The sequence below is a fragment of the Xenopus laevis genome, chromosome 8S, assembly GCF_017654675.1.
Source record: "Xenopus laevis strain J_2021 chromosome 8S, Xenopus_laevis_v10.1, whole genome shotgun sequence".
NCBI classification, from domain to species: domain Eukaryota; kingdom Metazoa; phylum Chordata; class Amphibia; order Anura; family Pipidae; genus Xenopus; species Xenopus laevis.
In genome coordinates this window covers 47,079,245-47,105,331 of record NC_054386.1, presented here as the reverse complement: position 1 = coordinate 47,105,331, position 26,087 = coordinate 47,079,245, and the positions used below count along the sequence as shown (strand labels likewise).

The 26,087-nt window shown below is 42.6% G+C and overlaps 1 protein-coding gene across 2 annotated transcripts in view; it reads right to left on the bottom strand.

Annotated features, from left to right (window-relative positions):
- LOC108700050 (oocyte zinc finger protein XlCOF7.1-like) overlaps positions 1–19,753 on the bottom strand; it is a 64,413-nt gene extending 44,660 nt beyond the window's left edge. Inside the window, exons 1-4 of one of the 2 annotated variants that reach the window (XM_041574494.1) lie at positions 19,459–19,753; positions 10,329–10,437; positions 10,083–10,139; positions 9,724–9,862 (exon numbers count right to left, since the gene is read on the bottom strand). In XM_041574494.1, coding sequence (XP_041430428.1) covers positions 9,724–9,862; positions 10,083–10,139; positions 10,329–10,412 — 280 coding nt within the window. In that variant the 5' untranslated portion in view covers positions 10,413–10,437; positions 19,459–19,753. The remainder of the gene's footprint in view (positions 1–9,723; positions 9,863–10,082; positions 10,140–10,328; positions 10,438–19,458) is intronic. The other variant, XM_041574493.1, reaches the window with a different exon arrangement.
- Positions 19,754–26,087: the final 6,334 nt, after the last annotated feature.

Genomic DNA, 26,087 nt, shown 5'->3' with positions numbered 1-26,087 from the left:
TCGGCGGCAGGGTGCACTGCACCACTGACACGTGGACCAGCAGGCATGGGCAGGGGAGGTACATTTCTTACACTGCGCACTGGGTCACCCTGATGAGTGCTGGGGAGGGTGCAAGCAGGGGCGCTCCCCTCGTGCTACAGGTGCCTCCCCGTGGGGTTCAGGGCAAACCCCACATGCCCACTTCCTCCTCCTTCTCCTCTGCGGCTATGGATGAGCCACCCCTGAAGCGTACCCGTAGTTACGCTTCAGTGCAGCACAAGCGATGTCAGGCTGTGCTGCAACTCCTCTCCCTGGGCGAGAGGAGTCATACTGCACCTGAGCTCATGGCCGCCTTCCAGACTCAGGTGCGGAGGTGGTTCACTCCCCGCAAGCTCCAAGCAGGGAACATTGTTTGCTACAATGGTCGCAACCTGCTGGCCGCCATCCGCCTAGGCCACCTGACCCACGTGCCTTGCTTTGCACATGTCCTCAACCTTGTGGTACAGCGCTTCCTCAAGAGCTACCAAGGGTTGGGTGACATGCTTGAGAAGGTACGTAGGGTATGTGGCCATTTTCGCAGGTCCCCCACCGCCAGCGCGTCTTTGGCACGGATGCAGCGGCAGCATAATCTGCCACCCACCGGCTCATCTGTGACCTGCCGATGCGCTGGAATTCGACCCTGCACATGGTGGAGCGCCTCGTGGAGCAGCGCTGGGTGGTCAGCAATTACCTGCTGGAGCATAGTGCCAGGGGTACTCAGGGGGCAGATTTAGGCTACTTTAGTGCAGAGCAGTGGCAGCAGATGAGGCAGCTCTGCTGAGTACTTGCCCCCTTTGAGCAGGCCACACGCTTTGTTAGCAGGGACAATGCGTGTGTCAGCGATGTCATACCCCTGGTGTTCCTCCTCAAGTGCACGTTGGATGGCCTGCTAGAGGAGGGTGACGTGCCTGAGGAGGAGGAGAGTAGGCCCCGTAGGCAGGCAGATGGGGCTGGGAGGCAGGATGTGGAGGAGATGGTGCCCGCTGAGGAGGATGAGGGAGAGGAGGGCTGGGTGCCTGCACAGCATGGGGAGCAGGGCACGCGCCACCCAACCACCCCAGCTATTGTCCGCGGCTGGGAGGGTATAGAGCAGGGGCTGGTCGAGCCAGATGACCTGCTGCATCTGGAGGGCAGTCAAGAAGAGGTTGGTCGGGGGCACCTCTTTTACATGGCTGCCCATATGCAGACTTCCCTCTGGAGCGATCCCCGGGTCTGTTCCATCAAAGACCGGGATGATTATTGGGTGGCCACTTTGCTTGACCCACGGTACAAGGGAAAGTTGGGGGAGTTCCTTGTACCCAGCCAGAGAGAGAGGAGGGTGGGTCAATTGAGGAGGGCTCTGTGCTCAAAACTAGTGGAGGCCTTCCCCCAGTCTGACACATCTCAGGCCTCCACTACTCCACACACCCAGCAGAGACGGGTTGCTAGCAGCAGCAGCAGCAGCAGCAGCAAAGGCGGAGATCTCATGGGTGTGTGGAAGAGCTTTTTCGAGCCTCAACGGGCAGCAGCAGACCCGGTTAATACCCAAAGCCACCACCACCAGCGGGTGGAGCATATGGTGACTGACTACATGGGGTCAGTCAGTGTGCAGGACGCCATTCGCCCTGATGATGACCCCATGCAGTTTTGGGTATTGAGGCTCGAACAGTGGCCAGAACTGGCATAGTACGCTCTGGAGGTGCTGGCTTGCCCCCCTGCCAGTGTCCTGTCAGAGCGTGTCTTCAGTGCCACAGGTGGGGTGGTCACTGAGAAGCGGAGACGGCTATCCACTGGCAGCGTGGATATGCTGTCATTTATAAAAATGAATGAGGCCTGGATAGGCGAGGATATCCAAGTGCCCATAGCAGACAGCAGAGACTAGCCTCATCTCCTCCTCCTCTTCCTCCTCCTAGCCTCCTCTCTCCATTGCTGCCTATACTCTCCTCCTCCGTAGTACTGCCTATCCCATCTGTCTGCACCTGCTGCACGTGCTGCTGCCCTTGCTGCTGCTGCAGCCTACTACTAGCCTTAATAGAACTGCTGCTGTGCTGCATTGTCGGCAAATTTTTTATCTGGTGGGGGTCTATCATCATGGCTCCTACTGCTACTGCAGATACTACTGCTGCATTGTCGGCAAATTTTTAATCTGGTGGGGTTCTATCATCAAGGCTCCTACTGCTACTGCAGATACTACTGCTGCATTGTCGGCAAATGTTATATCTGGTGGGAGTCTATCATCAAGGCTCCTGTTGCTACTGCAGATACTACTTCTGCATTGTCGGCAAATGTTATTTCTGGTGGGAGTCTATCATCAAGGCTCCTACTGCTACTGCAGATACTACTGCTGCATTGTCGGCAAATTTTTAATCTGGTGGGGGTCTATCATCAAGGCTCCTACGACTACTGCAGATACTACTGCTGCATTGTCGGTAAATGTTATATCTGGTGGGGGTCTATCATCATGGCTCCTACTGCTACTGCAGATACTACTGCTGCATTGTCGGCAAATTTTTAATCTGGTGGGGGTCTATCATCAAGGCTCCTACTGCTACTGCAGATACTACTGCTGCATTGTCGGTAAATGTTATATCTGGTGGGGGTCTATCATCATGGCTCCTACTGCTACTGAAGATACTACTGCTGCATTGTCGGCAAATTTTTCAGTTGTTGAGGTCTAACATGGCTTACAAAGAATTTTGTTTCTAATATTGCCTTAGTTGGATAATTTCTTATGGTTGAGGCCTAATATGTCAATACTGCAGGTCCTAATACAGTAAAATTCATTATTACTGCTATTGCTACAACTGCATCATCCTTTATCAAACGTGTTGTGTTTGAGGCCTGCCTCATGTCAATACTGCAGGTCCTAATACAGTAAAATTCAATGCTACTGCTGTTGCTACCACTGCCTCATCCTTTATCAAACGTGTTGTGTTTCAGGCCTGCCTCATGTCAATACTGCAGGTCCTAATACAGTAAAATTCATTACTACTGCTGTTGCTACCACTGCCTCATCCTTTATGAAAAGTGTTGTGTTTTAGGCCTGCCTCATGTCAATACTGCAGGTCCTAATACAGTAAAATTCAATGCTACTGCTGTTGCTACCACTGCCTCATCCTTTATCAAATGTGTTGTGTTTCAGGCAAATGCCATTGTCATCTGGTTGAGGCCTACCTCTTCTAATTTTCATTCTAATAATGTGTTCATTCCAATGCTACCACATAGTTGGCAAATGCCTTCTGGTTGAGACCTACCTATACCGTCATGCGATTTAAAATATTGAGTATTATTCCAGTACTGCTGCTGCTGCTGCTACTACTACTACTACTATTGCCACATGCTTGGCAAATGTCATTATCTTTTGGTTGAAGCCTACCTTTTCTAATTTTAATTCTAATAATGTTGTTTCTATGTAAGGAGATGACCTGGTGGTCTAGTGGGGGGACAGCAGGGATTCCCACCATGATCCCTGTGCACCTCCTCTTCTGCCGTCCGGTCTTTTAGTGTGAGTGCGCACCCACTTCCGGGTTCTTAAAGGCGCATGCAATGGCGCGAAATTCAAAAGTTTAAAAGGCCAGCTCGGCCTTCTGCAAGCTGCCCGTGATAGGATTTTTTCCTGGTGCCTTTTGAGCTTTAAGCATCTGAATCTGTTAGTCTTTGATCTTCTGTTGTGACCCTGCCTGTTCCTGACTACTCTGATATCCGAAATACACCCTAGCCTGTATCTCGACTACTCCTTCTGCCTAATCCACTTCTGACTGATTACCCGGTGTTGACCTTTGCCTGCTAGACTTCTCCGATATCCACCTGCCTCGACCCAGCCTGTCTGACCACAAACTTGCTTCAGCCTATTTGTACTGTGACCTTCGGCCTAACAGACTCTTTCAACAGTCATGCCCCTTTGCTTGCCAGAACTCCTCGCCTTGCTCCTCTCGTAAAGTCCAGGTGGCATCTGAGTAGCTGAGGGCTACTCCCGAAGCCAAAGGTGGTCACATTAACTGGTGAAGCCGAGCCGAGACCAGGGAGCTTGGCATCTGTTCTGGTTTAGGGTGCTGACCGTGAAATTCTAATAGTGTCACATAGCTAGCAAATGTCATCTGGTTGGGGTCTTCCAAGGCTCCTAATAACAATGTTGCTTCTAATGCTGCCTGATAGTTGGGAAATTTCTTTTGGTTGAGGCCTACCTATATCGTCATCTAATTTTTATTCTAATAATGTGTTCATTCCAATACTGCTACATAGTTGATATAAATGTATTCTGGTTGAGGCCTACCTCCTAACTTTCTAATAATGTTACTTCTAATAGTGATGCATGGTTCTCAAATATAGTGACAATGATAATAAAATTAACAGAAAATCATAATGTATTAGAGTTACAGTACTAGTCATTAGCCAATTTGGCACTTGCGTGTCAAGTACGGCGCTTGAGCGTCAAGTACGACGCTTACGCGTCAAGTACGGCGCTTACGCGTCAGGTTCCTGTGCGTGCGCACGTCACGTGGTGCGCGCGTCACGTGGTGCGCGCGTCACGTGGTGCGCGTGTCAACATGGGCGTTGCCAATATATAAATACCCTATTCCCTGCCCACTTATAGAGAGAGATTGCCTGCCTGAGATGTCTGGACCAGGAGGTATGCGTGAGTAGGAAGTGAGGGACCTCATAAGGTTCCTCCACCTGCAGGGATATGACACCATCCCTCCCGGCACTCCTGGTATCCAGGCACTCAGGCGGCGTATAATGATGAGCCTCAGGCGCAGGCTGAGGCATAGATATGCGCTGAGGCACGGGGTTTGGAGCGATTTGAAGAGGCGCCACCCCGTGCTTGTGGACGAGGTGCAGCAGGAAGTGGAAGGTAGTTATTTAAATAGAAAACATAAACTGCTCTTGTTAATTACAATAATGCCCAGACTTATAGTATATTATAATGATTTGCTATTTTAGAGCAAAAATGTATTTCAGTGAAAATTTTAATTAGGATTGAAACAGTTGAGTGTCATTTAATTGCAGACAAGTTAGATAACAAGTAAATGAGCTGTCAAATGGAGATTATCTTCTGCAAAAAACTCTCTTAATGGTTTTGCTCGGCCCCATACTTGCCATCCATATCAATGATAGGTTTTTTGTATGTACACATCACCTCCGCCTGTACTGTACAAATGCAAGTGCTGTATTACTCAAAATGGAATTCTTTGATTGCCAGCGGAGTGGATGCCTGCTGGAGAGCCCGCTGCAGCACCGGAAGAGGCAGGAGGGGCTGCGGAAGACGCAGGAGGGGCTGCATCTCCTCCCCCCACTACACCACCATCTCCTCCAGCAGGCCTTATAGAGGGGCCAGAGGCAGCAGCAGCACCACCAGCAGCAGCAGCAGATGGTGGGGAACTCACTGAACTTATTAGAGGCCTAGTCCAGCAGGTGTCTCAAATTCAACAGGAAGTGAGAGAGATCAGGCACCTGCTGGACAATATGAGTCCGCCTCCTCCTCCTCCTCCTCCAGTTTAATGTTTTTATTTATTTTAATAGCACTGGTGTGCTGGTTTTTCTTTTTTTTTTTTTTAAATTTATATAAAGTTTTTTCAAACTTATATATTTGGAGTTTATTTTTCATTTAACTAGGACTCGCATGGTACTTGAAGTTGTTTGGATAATATAACACAAGTATCATTACTTACATTTTCACATAAATATATGGTTCACTGACATAAACATATGGTTTATTGATGTGGGATACACCCAGACATTATGTGTTCATATTATTATTAGCCGAGCCTGTGTTAGTAAGCTATTAGTAATATATATATATATATATATATATATATATATATATATATATATATATATATATATATAATATATATATATATATATATATATATATATATATATATATATATATATATATATAAGTATAGATGGTACTTTTTGGTTTAATAGCAATATAGACTGAGAGACAGAGTAGTAGTAGATAACATGACCAGTCGACCAGAGCTAATGTAAAAAATTACAGATTTTTTTATAAGAAACTGGCAAAATGTGACACTTTCTTTGAAAAAGAGCCTCTAACAATGTATATGGGCAGGACGTGTGTGTGGCAGTTACTGAGAGAAACATAACTGTCAAATGTTCTTCCCATTGACTCTAAAGCAAAACATGCCATACTGTATGCCGTATTCGTTTATCACAGTGTAGCTTGAAATTGGGCAAAAGTTTTAATGGGAGCATCAAAGATACATCTGGTCTGGGAGGCAAAACAGGCCCTGGGCCCCTGGCATTCAAAGTAATGAGAGTCCCAAACAGGCCCATCAGCCAACTAAATAATGACTTTCTATGGCACCTGATAGCAGCCCCTCTGGTACTTGTCAGAAGCTACAGATTGTCAGTCCAGGCCTGTCCAAAGCAGAAAAAAGGTGACACAAACAAAGCCATAGGGACAGATTTATAAAGGGGGTTAGTGGCTACTGTTAGTGACAGTTCACTAGACTTGCCTTCAGCTCTGACCTGCATAGTGCATAAAACATCCTCATTCTTCAGTTACTTACATTATCATTTTTAAGTGGAATATCATCTAAGTACTAAATGCTGCCGTCTTTTCCGTTTTTCACGCTGATAGGCTGCAAAAGTGTTTAAATTTTTTTCTGTAACTGATTTCCACCATACATTTTATAACATATGAGACAATTATTTTACACCAAACTTTTGGTGAATTTTCACCCTATAGTAGATGTGCCCCATAAAATGTAGACAAATCCAGCAGATATGTGTGCTTCGAACTCGACGCCCGTCAACGTCGAACTCGACGCCCGTCAACTTCGAACTCGACGCGCGTCAACTTCGAACTCGACGCCCGTCAACTTCGAACTCGACGCGCGTCAACTTCGAACTTGACGCGCGACAAGATCGTCGCGCGTCAAAACGAGTCGCGCTGCAGCAGTTTCGCGAATTTTTCGCCGTTTCACGAATTTTGCTAGAAATTCACGAAAAATTTGACGAAGCGAATCGCCACAGTTTCGCCCATCGCTAACTGTCAGTTGTTAAATGGTTCTGTGTTAGAACCTGTCTGAAATTTCTGTGTTTCCTAAACACTATCTTTGGCTGGGAGGGAAGGGATTGGTGGAGTTTTGTATCCCCTTTTAGTATATTCCAATGTTTTTTAATAATACCCCCTATCTCTTTCGCTATTGGATTGTAAGTGGTCGAGAATACTATTTCATTTTCTTCATTTTGTTTCCTTGGCTTACCCTCTAAAAGCATTGTCTTTGGGATTTTCAGGACCTTCTCTACAGTTTGTTTAATTAGATCTTTATTGTAACCCCTTTCTTTAAATCTATTATTCATAAAGTTCAGCTGTTCATCTATATGTTCTTGTTCTGAACAATTTCTCTTCACCCTACACATTTGACCTAAGGGGATATTTTGTATCCACCGAGGATGGTGGTTGCTTGAGGGTATAACATAATTGTTTGAGTCTACAGGTTTAAAGTGTGTTTTTGTGTGTATTTTATTTTGTTTTATGTATATTTCGAGATCTAAAAATGTTACACTTAAAGGGGCAGATTCACTAAGGGTCGAATTTCGAAGTAAAAAATACTTCGAAATTCGACCCTCGAATTGAAATCCTTCGACTTCGAATATCGAAGTCGAAGGATTTAGCGCTAAACGTTCGTTCGATCGATCGAAGGATTTTTCGTTCGATCGAACGATTAAATCCTTCGAATCGGACGATTCGAAGGATTTTAATCGAATGATCGAAGGAAAATCCTTCGATCAAAAAAAGTTTAGCAAGCCTATGGGGACCTTCCCCATAGGCTAACATTGACTTCGGTAGGTTTTATCTGCCGAAGTAGGGGGTCGAAGTTTTTTTTAAAGGGAAAGTACTTCGACTATCGAATGGTCGAATAGTCGAACGATTTTTACTTCGATTCGTTCGAATCGAAGTCGAAGGTCGTAGTCGAAGGTCGAAGTAGCCCATTAGATGGTCGAAGTACCCAAAAAATACTTCGAAATTCGAAGTATTTTTCATTCGAATCCTTCACTCGAGCTTAGTGAATCGGCCCCTTATTGTTGGGGTTAATTCAATATTTAAATCATTTTTATTTAATCCACCTATACATTGTGTCACTTCTTCCTTAGTACCTCTCCAAATAAATATAATATCGTCAATGTAGCGCCGGCACAGGAGTAAGTTCGCACCCAGCTGTACAAAGGGGAGTATGTTGTGTATCTCCCAGAGTCCCATGAATAAATTCGCATAACTGGGCGCGAATCTTGTTCCCATGGAGGTGCCACACAGCTGTAAATAAAATTGGCTTTCAAACCAAAAAAAATAGTGTTCTAGAATAAATTCTATGGAGCTTAAAATGAACTCTTTTTGTTCAGCAGTCATTTCGTCATCATTATCCAAAAAATACGCAGTTGATTTTATACCTTGGTTATGTCTTATTGACGTATATAAGGATTTTACATCTAAGATACCTTAAATGAAATTTGAGCCCCATTCTATTTTATGTAGTATCTTTAACAATTGGGTGGAATCTTTTAAGTAGGTGGGGAGTGCTACAACGTATTTCTGTAGGAGTCTATCTACATATTGGGAAAGATTGCTTGTAATAGACCCTATTCCGGAGACGATAGGTCTTCCTGGTGGGTTATCTCTGTCTTTGTGTATTTTTGGTAGACAGTACAAGACAGGAATAATTGGGTTTTTTATTTTTATAAATTTATGTTCATTTTCATTTAGAATATACCCTAGCCGCATAAAAATGGAATGAGGAGATACATGAATATTTATTTATGAATTATTAAATTATTATATAAATGCAAATGTTATAATTCAATGTCCTTTATGTATAACAGCTCTTTTGGATATATGCTTTTTACATATAATTTTATTATATAGGAGTGTTTTCTGTATAGTATATCTACTAAAATATGTAACAGCCTTTTTGGATATATGCTGTTCTATATAGGAGTTTTACCCATAATTTATTTACTGAAATCGCTAAAGATTTGCTGGGTTAGGCATTTTTTAAATGGGGGTTGGATCGATGGAAACAGAGAGAACCCTAAATACCATGGGACTAGGAGATGGAGAAAGTGATGTTTAAGTATATCGATAACCACGCGTCCCCATAGCAACGGATGGCAAACACAAGGAGGTGTTGCCGGGTGACGCGCAGAGACGGAATAAAGGAAGTGGACATGTGCAGTAGAAACCAAGCCTCTGAGGAAGTCGCAAGACGAAACTCGTAAGGCAGGTGACGTCACTGGAAGGCGCCCAGCATCGCACACGAGGAAAGGATGCTGAAATACCAGGAGAAGTGCATGATTCTTTAGGTGCAAGTTGATATTCTATGTTTGTGAGTACCCACCTAAACAAGTCTCTAAGGAAAGTTCTTTAACCCTTTGGTGGTGGTTAATACCGAATGAGGGTAACACTTATAAGGTGAAGTTAATTTTCACACTAGAGGTGACAACATTGTAAAACAATATTACCCTATATTCTGTTTTGTCTGTCCCCTGTGCCTTTGGCGCTGGCTTTTCATTTTTAGTGATATTTTTGCGGACTTGAAGGGATACAAGTAGGAGCCGGCTGTGAACACAATTAAACCTTGGGCCTGTTTTTCTTCTAGGATACATGGGATCCTGCCATGCTGTAGCAAGCAGGGATTTCATTGTTGAATCTGTATTTAATCATAGATTAAATCCCAATAATAGCAAACAATAAATTACCAAAGGTCTTGTTGTTTGGGATTCCAGAACTACCAATGGTCTCCATCATAACATCCTTGTAAGACTCCTTGTGGCTCTCTATATATTCCCACTCTTCTGTCGAAAAATAGACAGCAGCATCTCCACTCTTTATATGGACCTGTAACATACAAAAACTTATTGAGCACTAGCATACTAATAAATGTACACTGTTAGCCATTTACCCAAAGATATGAACACAGATTTGTGCTTCCAATTGAAGCAACAACTATGGTGCTCAAACATATGATGGTGCATCAAACATATTTAAAGTAATGCTAAATCGCTATGTCAGATTTCTTAGATTTTCTAGTCTTTAAAGAATCCCTATGTGTACTCACCTCACCAGTCAGAAGGTGTATGCTTTGGGGAGCATTTTTCTTCATAATGATGTATTCCTGATTAAGGAAATATAAATGGAATTTAAAGCTAAGCAAAAGGGGCCTGGGGAAAACACTGATTGTATAGCAGGAAATCATTGCTGCCATATAGGGTCAACACAATTCTGCTACTCAGACAGAGTATTATGTTTCTGGTACCAGTGTATTCGACTAGTGGCATCTGGGCAATCTTAAGGCTGCTCTCACCTCTCCAGTAAGCAGAAAGATTATCTCGAGCGCATGATTCACTATCCTATCAGTCATCTTCTTCTTGTCTTTCTTGATGGTCATTGTAACTGTTGTTAGTGAGTTAGTCCTGTCAGAGAGAGATGAGGGAAATGTGTATAAGTATATAGTATAGCATAATGTGAAATATGCTTCTGGGTTGATCATATTTAATTCATATTTTGGCCTCTGAGATATAAAAGAAAACGCAATTGAATTTATTTGGAACTGAACTGATTTGGGGAACTAGTTTCTGATTTCTTATGCAGGCCTACTGCTGGGCTTCCTTAATTCTGAACGCGCTGCACTCTGAACTTCATGTCTGATTTTATCCCAGCAGAAAGTGCAGAGTAATGATGTGTAAGTTAACTGACCCTTGCCAACCCTAACCTGCCCAACACCAACCCCAACCCAAAACAGGGAGTGGGCAAGACAAACATTGCTAGAGGGGCTGGGACACAGGGATGGTGTCACCAATGGGGAAAGGGAAAGCCTGCCACCTGCTACTGGGGGTAATTTGCCAGACATTGTTCCGGACAAAGTGTTATGTGAATAAGCACCTGTGTTTAGGTCATTAACAAGTTTGCAAATGTGCCCTGAAAGGCACACCTTATACACAGGGATCCATTTGCACCTACAAGGATGCTGTTGCACATTTTTCACAATAGCTGCCATTACACATGACCTAGATATGACAGGGTTCACACAACTGCACTAAGCATGGCAAAAATATTTTCTGAATGGTGTTTTATGAATGCATTATCGCACCTATTTTTCTATAAAAATAATTTTATGCAGATATTTATTTTTTAATATGCAGTGATTGCAGCCTTTTTTTTCTTGCACTTTGCTCACTGCATTCAGTTTGGTCTGATGTGTTATTATGGGAAGCGAGTCCTGAACTGTTTTAGAGTTATTAAGGTAAAGTTTAGGTTTCATGACTGAGGGGGGAGGTGAGCTAATGGAGTGTCTCATGTGGTTCCACATGTAGGGAGCTGCTCAGTGGAGTCCTGTAGGTGGGCATGAAGGAGGTTTCTAGATAGGAGGAACGTCTGAGGTCATTTGAGGTTTAGAGGTTTTAAAAGGTGGCTCATTGGTACTTAAAGCTTTGTAGGTTACATAGTTAGTTACATAGTTAAATTGGGTTGAAAAAAGACAAAGTCCATCAAGTTCAACCCCTCCAAATGAAAACCCAGCATCCATACACACACCCCTCCCTACTTTTAATTAAAATTCTATATACCCATACCTATACTAACTATAGAGTTTAGTATCACAATAGCCTTTGATATTATGCATGTCCAAAAAATCATCCAAGCCATTCTTAAAGGCATTAACTGAATCAGCCATCACAACATCACCCGGCAGTGCATTCCACAACCTCACTGTCCTGACTGTGAAGAACCCTCTACCTTGCTTCAAATGAAAGTTCTTTTCTTCTAGTCTAAAGGGGTGGCCTCTGGTAGGGTGATCCACCTTATGGGTAAAAAGGTCCCCTGCCATTTGTCTATAATGTCCTCTAATGTACTTGTAAAGTGTAATCATGTCCCCTCGCAAGCGCCTTTTTTCCAGAGAAAACAACCCCAACCTTGACAGTCTACCCTCATAATTTAAGTCTTCCGTCCCTCTAACCAATTTAGTTGCACGTCTCTGCACTCTCTCCAGCTCATTTATATCCCTCTTAAGAACTGGAGTCCAAAACTGAACTGCATACTCCAGATGAGGCCTTACCAGGGACCTATAAAGAGGCATAATTATGTTTTCATCCCATGAGTTAATGCCCTTTTTTATGCAAGACAGAACTTTATTTGCTTTAGTAGCCACAGAATGACACTGCCCAGAATTAGACAACGTGTTATCTACAAAGACCCCTAGATCCTTTTCATTTAAGGAAACTCCCAACACATTGCCATTTAGTGTATAACTTGCATTTATATTATTTTTGCCAAAGTGCATAACCTTGCATTTATCAACATTGAACCTCATTTTCCAGTTTGCTGCCCAGTTTTCCAGTTTAGACAAATCACTTTGCAAAGTGGCAGCATCCTGCATGGAACCTATAGTTCTGCACAATTTAGTATCATCTGCAAAAATAGAAACAGTACTTTCAATGCCCACCTCCAGGTCATTAATAAACAAGTTGAAAAGCAAGGGACCTAGTACAGAGCCCTGCGGTACTCCACTAACAACACTGGTCCAATTAGAAAATGTTCCATTTACCACCACTCTTTGTAGTCTATCTTTTAGCCAGTTCTCTATCCAGGTACAAATACTATGTTCCAGGCGAGTGAGTGAGAGGAGTTTAATTTGATTGAAAAATATACTGCTAGCCAGTGCAGGGATTTGGAGAAAGGTGCAGCAGAGGTGGTTTTCAAATGAGGTGAGTCCTGCAGTTTTATTCTCTATGCCTTATATGGAGGATGGTAGTGGTAAGTAAATGGTAGGCCAAAAAGGAATATATTGCAATAGTCTAAGCATTATTGCACCTATTTTTCTATAAAAAGAATTTTATGCAGATATTTATTTTTTAATATGCAGTGATTGCAGCCTTTTTTTTGCACTTTGCACGCTGCATTCAGTTTGGTCTGATGTGTTATTATGGGAAGCGAATACTGAACTGTGTTAGAGTTATTAGGGTAAAGTTTAGGTTTCATGACTGAGGGGAGAGGTGAGCTAATGGAGTGTCTCATGTGGTGGGGTAATGAGTTCCAAAGGTAGGGAGCTGCTCAGTGGAGTACTGTAGGTGGGCATGAAGGAGGTTTCTAGATAGGAGGAAAGTCTGAGGTCATTTGAGGTTTAGAGGTTTTAAAAGGTGGCTCATTGGTACGTAAAGCTTTGTAGGTGAGTGAGAAGAGTTTAATTTGATTGAAAAGTATACTGCTAGCCAGTGCAGGGATTTGGAGAAAGGTGCAGCAGAGGTGGTTTTCAAATGAGGTGAGTCCTGCAGTTGTATTCTCTATGCCTTATATGGAGGATGCTAGTGGTAAGTAAATGGTAGGCCAAAAAGGAATATATTGCAATAGTCTAAGCAGGAGATGAGGAAGAGGTGTAATTCTTGCAATATTGTTAAGATGCAATCAGCATGGGCTTGTAATGAATTGTTAAGTGGGGATTAACGCAACACGCAGAACCAAATTTGACTGTAAGACAGCCAATCAATGTTTGTGTTGCTTCCAGTAAGGCTAATAGTACATGGGTCATTCAATGTCTTTTGCTTCCCAAACATGTAAGTGTTGACAGGCATGGGATGAACCCCTCAGTACACACAGATAGATTGGCTTGGGAAAGCTTAAGTATCCCATCTGTTTGCCCTGCCAGGCTGATCTTTTTTACAGGACAGGACATCAAAGAGCACAGAGCAAAAAAACATTTGGAAATGAGTTATGACAGACAGAAAAAGATCAGCACAAGAGAAATAGACTTAGTTGTCTATATTTTTACTGAAAAGATTTACTGTATATACTCGAGTATAAGCCGACCCGAGTATAAGCTGAGGTACCTAATTTTACCTACGAAAACTGGGAAAACTTATTGACTCGAGCATAAGCCTAGACACAACTACAGCCCTGTCTCCCAGCAGCGCACATTCTGCCAAAGTGACCCCCCCAACGATCAAACGGACTTCTTTGCAAAGTTGATGGTGACAGAGAATTGCCAAATGGATTACTGTGTGCATTGTCCCATTGTCCCACTACCATGTGCAGAGGGTGCTGTGTGATATTGCCATCACTGTTAATCTTTTGTATAACCAACAGAGGGCGCTGTGTGATATTGCCATCACTGTTAATCCTTCATATAACCAACAGAGGGTGCTGTGTGATATTGCAGTCACTGTTATTCTTTCATATAACCAACAGAGGGCGCTGTGTCATATTGCAGTCACTGTTAATCCTTCATATAACCAACAGAGGGCGCTGTGTGATATCGCAGTCACTGTTAGTCTTTCATATAACCAACAGAGGGCACTGTGTGATATTGCAGTCACTGTTAATCTTTCATATAACCAACAGAGGGCGCACTGTTATTCTTTCATATAACCAACAGAGGGTGCTGTGTGAAATTGCAGTCACTGTTATTCTTTCATATAACCAACAGATGGCGCTGTGTGATATTGCAGTCACTGTTATTCTTTCATATAACCAACAGAGGGCGCACTGTTATTCTTTCATATAACCAACAGAGGGTGCTGTGTGATATTGCAGTCACTGTTATTCTTTCATATAACCAACAGAGGGCGCTGTGTGATATTGCAGTCACTGTTATTCTTTCATATAACCAACAGAGGGCGCTGTGTGATATTGCAGTCACTGTTAATCTTTCAAATAACCAACAGAGGGCGCTGTGTGATATTGCAGTCACTGTTAATCTTTCATATAACCAACAGAGGGCGCACTGTTATTCTGTCATATAACCAACAGATGGCGCTGTGTGATATTGCAGTCACTGTTATTCTTTCATATAACCAACAGAGGGCTCACTGTTATTCTTTCATATAACCAACAGAGGGCGCACTGTTATTCTTTCATATAACCAACAGATGGCGCTGTGTGATATTGCAGTCACTGTTATTCTTTCATATAACCAACAGAGGGTGCACTGTTATTCTTTCATATAACCAACAGAGGGTGCTGTGTGAAATTGCAGTCACTGTTATTCTTTCATATAACCAACAGAGGGCGCACTGTTATTCTTTCATATAACCAACAGAGGGCGCTGTGTGATATTGCAGTCTCTCCCCAAGCGAACTGTTGGTATAGGAATGATTAAAAGTGAATGCAATCTCAGCTACTGCCCGCTGACTCGAGTATAAGCCGAGGTAGACTCTTTCAGCACATTTTGGATGCTGAAAAACTCGGCTTACACTCGAGTATATACTGTAGGTTGTTTTACAATAAACAGGTCACATATTAGGTTGATTTCATCTGTAACAACATGGTCTAAGTATGCTATGCAACTATGCTTGACAAAGAGTGGAGTGCCACTCAAAACATTGTATTATTATGCTGCTGTCCCACATACAATAAAGACAGTTTTATCAAAGCTGGAGCGCTGTCTCCTGGGAGAGAATTTTATCCAAATATGCTAATACAGACATATCCCATCTTATATAATATATATAAAAAGTGATATATTGTCATACTAAGTTCTACCTTCAACCAATGTGTGTATTTGTGAGCATGACTAGATTGCAACGAAAAATGATAAAGTAATCAAGAATAAAGTAATATTAAACAAAGAACCTGCAAAACAGTACTTCAGCACTCCTGTAATGTTTTAAATAGTTCCCTAGGGGGTAAATAAAAAGTACTCATTCATCTGAGTCCAGTAGCTCCCAGGGTGTAAAGACATCTTAATAAATGTTGGGTATTGTTCTGTATTATGGCGATACCAAAGACCATACTGGAGTTAATCCTGCACTTAATTTCAGATAGAGTGGGGGGGATTAGGCGATTTCCATTTTGCAGCTATTGAAAGGCTCATGGCTGTGAGAACTTGATTTACTAAGGCCTGGGTAGATCTGCCCATTTTCAGAAGGGGTTTACCCAATAGAAAGGTACATTGGTCTACTGGGACAGGCTCATATAACATTCTACTTAATAAGTTTGAAATATCAGTCCACAGTGGTATAATGCTTGGGCAGTCCCAAAATATATGGGGGAGAGTGCCTATTTCCCCACAGTTTCTCCAACATAATGGTGAGTGGTCGAGGAACAGAGAGTGCAGTTTAGCCAGGGTATGGTACCAAAACATACGAATTTTATATACAGTATATGCTCCTTTTGCTTTACACATGTTACTATTTTTTTTTGCATTTTCCCAAATGGAATCCCACTCAATGTAAGAGGGTTGGTTAGGAGGGAGTCCCACTTATCCATATATAGATGTCTGGGTGCTGATGTTGTCTGGGGTTCGGAAAGCATCTGATATATTTTAGAGATTAGCCCCCTTTGTGGGAGGCCCGACTTTGCTAATAACTCAAAAGGCGTAGGAGGATTCAGTTTTGCATTATCACTGAAGGGCCTCACAAAGTTGAAAATATTCAAAAAATTCAATGTCTCTTGGGCTGTTTTAAATCAGTGAATTATAAGATCTTCCTTGTACACGGGTCCAGTAAGTCTCCAATGGACTGTATTTCTGTGGACACCCATTTGCTCATAAAATTCTGATGAACCCCAGGCTGAAATTCAGGGTTATTGAGAAACAATGTGTTAAGCGGTTTAGTAGAGATTAAGTCTCTCTTAATTTATACCATAACGAGAGTGTATGTTGTGTAGATGCCAGCAAAGTCACCCTATCCCGCGAGGGACCTGGCTTTTAACCAGACCCATTGGTTCAAATGGCCTACAGTGGACATTTTGCTCTTTATAAGACCCCATGTAGCGGTAGGATACCAACTTGCCCATGCTAAAAGCTGTCTCAAATGTGCTGCCTCATAATATCTACTAAAGGAAGGGACCCCCAGTTCGTCTAGCCTATGTAGTACCATCATAACTTTTTTAAAGGTTCTTTGTCTGTGATTGGACCAAATAAAGTCATGACATATTGCTTGGATCTCATTAAGGCATAATAGTCATTTTCACTGCAGATATCCTGCCAAACCAGGAAATAGAATATTTTGACCATTTTTGTATTAGACTCTTTGTCTTTTGTATAAATTACATTATATGTACGTTGAAGTAATTTTAGTCCCTAAGGAAGATATCGATTCTGTTTGCCATTTATATTGAAAAGCGCCCTGAAGTTGCCGCAATAGTGGCTGTGAGATTTGTATAGGAAGTGCCTCTGTTTTACTATGATTAACCTTATAGCTAGAAAGATATACATATCTAAAACCTTATGTAGATTTTGGAGAGATTAATGGTTTAGTTACTGTTAACAAAACATCATCTGTGAAGAGTGAGATTTTGTACGTAGAGGTGTCTAATGTAATCCCTGAGATAACTGGAGAATCGCTGAGGACATAGTGTAAAGGGGATAAAGTGCACCCTTACCCAGTGTCGGACTAGCCCGGCGGGAGACCGGTAAAAAACCCGGTGGGCCCGACCCTTTAATGGGCCCCCACCGGGTAAGTCCCCTGTCCTGATCGTATGTGACAGAATTTTTTTTTTTATTTATGCACCGCGCAGCGCCATCTGTGCATGCGCGCGGCACCTTTCACTGAGGAGCGCCGAGTGGCACCTACACGCAGGTGCGCCGAGCAGCGCCTCCACACATGTGTGGACGGCACGTCATAGTAGGGGGGCGGGGGGGGGTCAGAAGGGGCCCTGGACAGTAGTCCCGATGGGCCCCCCAGTCCGACCCTGCCCTTGCCTAGTCCCGTTCTTAATATGAATGTATTTGATGAATGGCCCGGAAGTTTCAGTTGGGTTGTTGGATGGCTATATTAAGGAAGTTGCCTTTTAATCCATTTATTGGAGCAAAAATAGCACAAGCTATGGAGTGCCGCCTTCCTCATTCCTTCCATTGCATGGAATGAGATATATTTCAATTGTTTGGACTTGAGTGGGAACCATGCATTGTAATGATTTGCTTACAGCCTTACAAGAGGAAGCTAGAAGCAGTGTTGCATTCTATGGAATAGACATTGATCAATGTAAAGGGTATGCCCCATATATAATGCTCTGTAAAGGTATGACAAAAAGGCTGCTTCTGTACTTTTATGTAACTGAAGAGAATAAAGGGTAAAATCACTGGTGGCTTTTTGTTAGGAATCGTGCAGATTACCCTCATCTTCTTGCCCATTCCCAGTTTTCCTGTGTGCAGAATGAGAGCATTATCCTGTGCATGAGCCAAGCATGAATTAGTGCCAGGGATACCTGAGAGCAGGCACAAAGTTGGGGCATTCTCTGCAAAGCAATAACCCATAACCAATTATTTATTTTAAACAAGTGGTAAGCGAGCCAGGAGTAACAGGTCAGAAATTCTAGTCAATCCACATAACAACTCTTAACACTTAATCACAGCCACAAAGTAGAGGTCATTATAGTTACACAATAGGTACACAATATTAATTAATGTAATTAATACATTTTAACAGAATGTAAAATAGTGCCATGTGTGGTAGTGTAAGAGGGACTTCATTCACTAACCTAAACCAGTGCAGGAACCATACCAACCAATAAGGTCTTCACTTTTCTTCCCAACTTGCAGGCTTATTGCTGATTGGTTTCTATAAGTAATGTTGGTGGTGCAATTTGCTGTCAGTGTTATTAAGCGAGCCTTTCGTTCGCACCTATCCCTCTCCCTGTCACTGTGCTTAATGTTCACCTGTATATTAGCTTTTAGTATGATGTAGAGAATGATATTCTGATATTTTCAGGTTTTTCCATATTTTTGTAGGTTTTGAGTCATTTTACACTTGATTCAGCTGCACTCCAGTTTGCAATTTCAGCAATCTGGTTTCTAGGGTCCAAATTACCTTAGCAACCATGCTTTCATTTGAATGAGAGACTGGAATATGAATAGGAGAGGACCTAAATAGAAAGATGAGTTATAAAAAGTAGCAATAACAATAAATGTGTAGACTTGCTGAGAATTTGTTTTTTACATGGTGTCAGTTACCCCCATTTGAAAGCTGGAAACCCTTTAAAAAGACTTGGATATGACGATTCCCAGAAAGCACCCTGTGTATTCAACAACATTTATCTTCTTCATATAGAGCAGAATTTCATTTTCTAATTAAGTGATTGAATCCCACTCATGGAACAGTGAATATACAGCATGACATTAGAGGCAGAGCCTGTGCATTACATGCATGTATTTGCCTATACAGGGATGAGGGGGGACATTTTTCAGCCTATCAGGTTTCTCTGTAAATCAGAGGTGCTGAATATATTGGCATCTGATTCAAATGTCTGCTTTTACTTCCAATTCATTCTGTTGCCGACTGTCTTTTATCACAGAACTAAATCTAATCTTATAGCCGAATCCAATCAAACAAAAGATCCCATTTATTCCTGCCTTTCCTTTATGTCCTGATGGGAAGAAAATGGAGCAAGAGAAATGCCAGTCCCTAGAGGCACGCAGCTGGCCGGAGACTGAGCACAGGGCTACAGGCAAGATTCTGGGGATGCAGGGACTCGCACGCTGTACCTTTTCCTTGCGCACTCACCTCAGCTCTTAATTATCCACCAGTACTTATTCCGCAGTTGGACTCTCTGACGTCGTGCACGACATCACAGTGCCATGTGACTATGGAAAGCATTTTAGGACATCCTCAGGAGAAATCACGCTCCTGTATGTGCTCTCATAAGGAAGAAGGATGCAGACTCGCCTGTTATTGTACTCACACATCTGAAGAGGCTGCAATAACACCTCCTTTCTGGCCACATATCATGTTCCAATCTCCCCCCTCGTGTCTCATTTCTAGGTACTCCCTCTTCAGGCATCAGCCCTCCCTCCTCAGACATCAACCTGGCTTACAAGCAGAAGTCTGAGCAAGGAGGGAGGGCTGAGGACTGAGAAATGAGACAAGAAGGGGGAGATTACAACATTATATATGGCCAGGACTGAGATGTGACTGCTGCGCTGCCTCTTCGGAAGTGTGAGTACAATAACAGATGAGTCTGCATTCTTCTCCCTTAGGAGAGCGCACACAGGAGCATGTGGAGGAGGATGTCCTAAAATGCTTTCCGTACAGGGATCGCTTTATTTCTTTATCAGTAGGACAGGGTATAAGCAGATCTTTATTTAGGGTTCCCACCTTTTCTGGAAAAAAATACTGGCCTTCCTATATAGTTATCTTTTTGCCCTATTAATAACATTGGGATCAGAAATCATTTTTACTGGCCAGGCCGGTAAAATACCGACCAGGTGGCAACCCTATCTGTATTGTATACCACCACCGTGTAGATTGCCAAGATGTGTTCTATTATTTAGATGCCCTCTTTACAGAAGATTATGGCATATGCTTAATAACAAGTATTAAAAGGGTAATGTTGCAACTTTGTGCCCAACCCAATGTTTTGGTGCTCTAGGCAAGCAAGGAACAGCGCACCCTCCCAATTAACCCAAAATGTCACAAATGCTTGCATTTTATATCCCGTTAATAAAGGGTATCCCCTAGTCAGGATAGGGCCACACAGGGCTGAAATCAGCTAGCTGAAATACGCTGTTATTTTCTGCATTCAGAAGGAGGAATGAAGCCCGTTTAGGGCTGACATGGGGTTAGGCGGGGCCAACTTCCCCCCAGGTGTTGCCTAGCCTCTCACTCCCCAGCCCCCACCCAGGTAAAAACAATGGAGGGGGCTAACAATGGAGGGAAAAGGAGGGATGGGCTGGAGGAGGAGGCAAGGGGAGGAGTGCTGGTTTGAAAGGGTTTTTAAGGGGATGTACAGTAAAAGAATTCAGACTTAAGGTGTCCATAGATGCAAAAGATCCGCTCGTTTGGCAACATCGCCAAACGAGCGGATCTTTCCCCGATATGCCATCAACAAACATGATCCCCGACCGATCCAGCGGGATCGGTCGGGTCAAAATCAAACCTGACTGATCGACCAAACGACCGATCTCCGCTGGACAAAAGATGTCGGCACACGCCACACACAATTCGAAAATCGTATGAATCGTCGATTCGTACGATAGGATCTGTGGGGCAAATTCACTAAGATGAGAAGTTGCGCCAGGCGCAACTTTGCCGCACTTCGCCAGGCGTAGTTTCGCCAGGGCTCCGCAAATTCACTAGAATCCGAAGTTGCGCACAGAGGTAGCGTAAGGTTGCAGAGTTGCGCTAGCGTTGATTGGCTATATAAAGCGAAGTTACGCTAGCGAAGGCTAATTTGCATACGGCGCGAAATTCAAATTTCAATGGAGGAACACGTATCTGCACTACAAATGCCTAGAAAACCTTCAAATCAGCAAATAAAAATTTTATTTTGCCCTACACATGTGCCCACTGTCTAGGTAAGTTGCCATGAGTCAGGAAATGTAGGGGGGAGGAAGGGGAGCCACAAAAAATTTTCTTTTTCAGCCTATCAGCCATCATGTAGAAAACACGCCAGCGTTTTTTGGGACTTAGAAAAAAAATTTACTTTTTTTTAAACAATCCCTATCTACTCTATTGCGCTTCGCCAGGTCTGAGGTGGCGAAGGAAGTCTAGCGTAAAAGGTAGCGTTCAGTACACTGCGCAAGTTAGTGAATTTGCGTAGTTTCGTCGCTAGCGAAACTTCGCCTGGCGTAAGGTTGCGAAGTAACACTAGCGAAACTACGCCAGCGTTCGTTAGTGAATTTGCGCAGTAGCGAAAATGCCAAATGCTAGCGAATTAACGCTAGCGTTCGGCGCTTCGCGGCTTAGTGAATTTGCACCTGTGTCTATGGCCACCTTTACTTACACCAAAGGAAATTCAGTTAACGATGCAATTGACAGTGTGCAGTGCACAGTGAAATACCAGTCTTTTGATCAGACCCGTGAGATAGTAAAAGGGAAAGGTTTAAGAGCAGAAATTACCATGTTGGAAATAGTCATCTTTTCGCTAACTGCCACTGCATCCAGACAGTTTAAATTTACTGGTTGTTACTTTCAGGGGGGCTACTTTATTGACAAGTGCTTACCCATAGGATGTGCAGTATCTTGTGAATTTTTCGAAAGCTTTAGCACTTTCTTGCATTGGTTTCTGAAAGTAAGGTCAGGGCATTGCAGCATAGCCTACTATTTAACTGATTTCCTATTAGTGAGCCACAATTGTCAATAGTCTGTGGGGAGTTGCTATCAAAACCTAGAACTTTTGTTAAATGAATTTGGTGTTCCGGTGGCAGTTAAAACAACAGTAAAATTGACACAGTGAAATTAACACAGAGATAGGAGTATGCAGACTGCCAATTGAGAAGGTTATAAAGGCTAGGATGTTAGGTAGGGGTTTGGTGGTCAAGGTCACACTAAAGGATTTACAAGCACTGCTGGGCACTCTAAATTTTGCATGTAGGGTCATACCTATGGGGTGGATAATTAACAGGAGATTGGAAGGTTGATTAAGGAAAAAGCAAGTAAGCAACCACATTATGATAAGATTAACACAAGCAGCTAATGCAGAGTTGTCATCAGACTCACCCCTGGTTATAGGGCTGCTATGGTTTTTAGTGTTAATCTGCATGAGACATAATATCTCGTTCAAAGCCCAACATGTCCCAGATGTGGAGAGCAACATAACATATGCCTTGTCTAGGGAGAAAAGGGAGCTTTCTTTAAGCTTGTGCCTAATGTTTCAAACAATAGCTCATACATGCCCTGATAATTTATGACAGCTGGTGAACCCCTCTTAGAAGAACTGTATAAAAGGTCTGTATCAAAAAACAAAGAAAAACTGTTTCCACCTATAACAGGGTCTGGAAAAGATGGCAGCTATTCTGCAAGGGCGGTAAGAGGAATGGTGACATAAAATATATGTTGTGATTTTGATGCTACTTTACAAGGAGGGTAAATCAAAAGCTGGAGCTAGTGCCACATTAGCGGCTATTTTACATTTCTCCATAGCAGAGGGTAAACCAGATTTAACACACAACCCAGTAATTAAAAATGTAATAAGAGCATGGGATAGCGTTTGAGGACCCCAAAATGGATAAAAGAGAACCAATAGTAAAAGATTGGTTACAGTTGATATTAGGGGCATTAAAAAAGGTATGCTTGACCATTTTGAATGTCTATTGTTTAGAGCAGTTTTCACGCCCCATCTAAGAAGACAGTAGGAAAAGGTTTAATTGCCAAACACGGCAGGTACAAGATAGGAGAGTGTTAATTTAGGTCAGCAAATAAAAAAAAATAAAAAAGAGGAAAGGGGCTATGGTAGAAACATGTGCTGATACAGGAAGGGAAACTGTTGATTTATATTAGTAGTTCTAAAATGGATCAGATGGGTAAAGGGAAATGGGTAAGCATACAGGAAACAGGGGAAGTGTCATGCCCCGTTAGGTTAGTAAGGGAATATATGGTGGTGTGTTCATCAGGAGGGCAGCAATTTTTATTGCATGAAGATGGAACCCCTCTTTCAGCATTTCAGTTTAGGCAGGTACTGAAGAAGGCTGTGATATATAATGGGGGGTTCCAGAGAGGTTTGGATCACATTCTTTTAGAATTAGTGAGGCAACTGAGGCAGCAATGGGCGGCGAAAGTAGCAAAAGGATAAAATAACTGGGAAGAGGGAAGTCAAAGGTATACTGGAGATACATAAGGCCCATAACTGATGCAGGAGAGGTGTCAACTCATGTTCTTTCTTTATCGCAGCAGGAGGTGCAACAACTTGCAATGTTTTGATATTAGGGCATTTATTTATTCTCTGGGCTATGAAGCATGCAGGGGCTGCAGGTCAGCAGATGGGTTTGCCGAAGGAACACATGAAGATCTCTTGGCGGAGTAAGAGAGGTATAAAATGGGAACAGCAGAGAGGTATGTTCTTTGAGGCATCATGCCCGAATCCGATACATTTGTTAATTATACACATGGGGGGAACAACTTACAACACATAAGACCCCAGCCCTTTATTGAGGCCATGAGGGCCGACTTAACTGAAATGTGTGTTTGAATGTAAAGCCTGAATTAAAGCCATGCACTAAAGAAATAATAATAGCTGGCACTGGTGAGGGTGTAGAATCCCTCTGGGTAGAGATTTTGACTGGGCAAAAGGTTACAAAAATAATTATCATTGGTGTATGCTATAAACCACCTCGTATAAGTGTCGAGTATGAAGCCCAGCTACTCTTGCAGATACAAGCGGCTTCACAACTGGGTAAAGTTGTTGCTATGGGTGACTTCAATTATCCAGACATTGACTGGGGTAATGGGGTTGCTAAGACAGAAAAAGCTAGTAGGTTTGTAAATATGCTGAATGACAACTTTTTATTCCAGCTCGTTCAAGGACCTACTAGGAATAACTCTCTTTTGGACCTTGTAATAACTAATAATACTGAACTCATCTCTAACATTTGTGTGGGTGAGCATTTAGGGAATAGTGATCATAACATGGTCTCCTTTGAGATTCTGTTGCAGAAGCAATTCTATAAGGGAGTAACTAAAACACTAAATTTCAGACGTGCAAACTTTGACAGTATAAGGGCATCTCTGCAACATACTAAGTGGGAAATGCTTTTCACAGGGTTAAACACAGAACAAAATTGGGAAGTCTTTAAAATGCTGCTTAATAAATATACTTATCAGTATTTTCCACTTGTAAGCAATGAACGTCGTTGCAAAGCAAAACCTTTTTGGTTCAATAGAAGCATTGGTGTTGAGGTGGGTAAGAAAAGACGTGCTTTTAAGGCTTTCAAGTTAGCTGGGACAGCCGAGTCATTTATAAGGTACAAGTAGGCCAATAAATCATGCAAAGAAGCTATAAGGCAAGCTAGAATTGATATAGAAAAGGATATTGCAGCAAGCAGTAAAAAAAATCCAAAATTATTTTTTAAATATGTTACTAGTAAAAAAATGAAGTCAGCTGGTCAGCTGGTTGATGAAAACAAAATAAAAGCGCAGATTCTGAACTCATATTTTTCATCTGTCTACACAAATGAGGAACCAGTAAGTGAAGGTTTCCTTCTTAATAGTCCCAATTCTAGTAATACAACTAATGATGCCTGGTTCACACATGAGGAAATTCAAAAGAGACTAGAACATGTTAAGATTAACAAAGGTCCGGGGCCAGATGGTATTCATCCCAGGGTACTTAGCAAGCTTAGCTCTGTGATTGCCAAACCTCTTTACTTAGTTTTTCAGGATTCATTGAGATCTGGCATAGTGCAGAGAGACTGGCAAATTGCTAATGTGGTGCCTCTATTCAAAAAAGGATCCCATTCTCAGCCTTAAAACTATAGGCCAGTTAGTTTGACGTCAGTGGTAGGAAAGCTTTTCGAAGGGTTAATAAAGGATAAGATACTGGACTTCATAGCAAATCATAATACTATGAGTTTGTGCCAGCATGGTTTTATGCGTAATAGATCTTGCCAGACTATCTTAATTTCTTTGAGAAGGATCTAGGGGTTTTTGTAGATAACACGTCTAATTCTGGGCAGTGTCATTCTGTGGCTACTAAAGCAAATAAAGTTCTATCTTGCATAAAAAAGGGCATTAACTCAAGGGATGAAAACATAATTATGCCTCTTTATAGGTCCCTGGTAAGGCATCACCTGGAGCAGGGATGTCCAACTTGCGGTCCGTGACCCCCCATTCTGTGCCCCCCCACATGCTGTGTCTGCTTACCATGTGTACATTTTAAAAGGTATCACTACAGAGATTAACTGGCTCCTGCATTGTTTAAACCTCAAATACAGACTGTAATCCCATGTATTGTTCACACTTGTGATCGCCCTGCATTGTTCACACCTGTAACACCTCTATTGTTCACATTCTAAAGACCTGTACTGTTCACATCTGAGACCAAGTCTGAAACTGCTCACATTGTTTACCTGTTCACACCTTATTCAAAATGCTAATGGGGCACCAGCACTGTGTCACTGTATGTAGTACATAAAATGATAGCTTTCCCTGTCTCCTGTTCTGCCTTCCCTCCCTGTGTGTGCCATTCTCTGCTTGCCCAGTGATGCTTGTGTGTGCCATTCTCTGCTTACTCAGTGCTGCTTGTGTGTGCCATTCTCTGCTTGCCCAGTGCTGCTTGTGTGTGCCATTTTCTGCTTACTCAGTACTGCTTGGGTGTGCCAATCACTGCTTGTGTGTCCTATTCTCTGCTTGCCCAGTGCTGCTTGTGTGTGCCATTCTCTGCTTACTCAGTGCTGCTTGTGTGTGCCATTCTCTGCTTG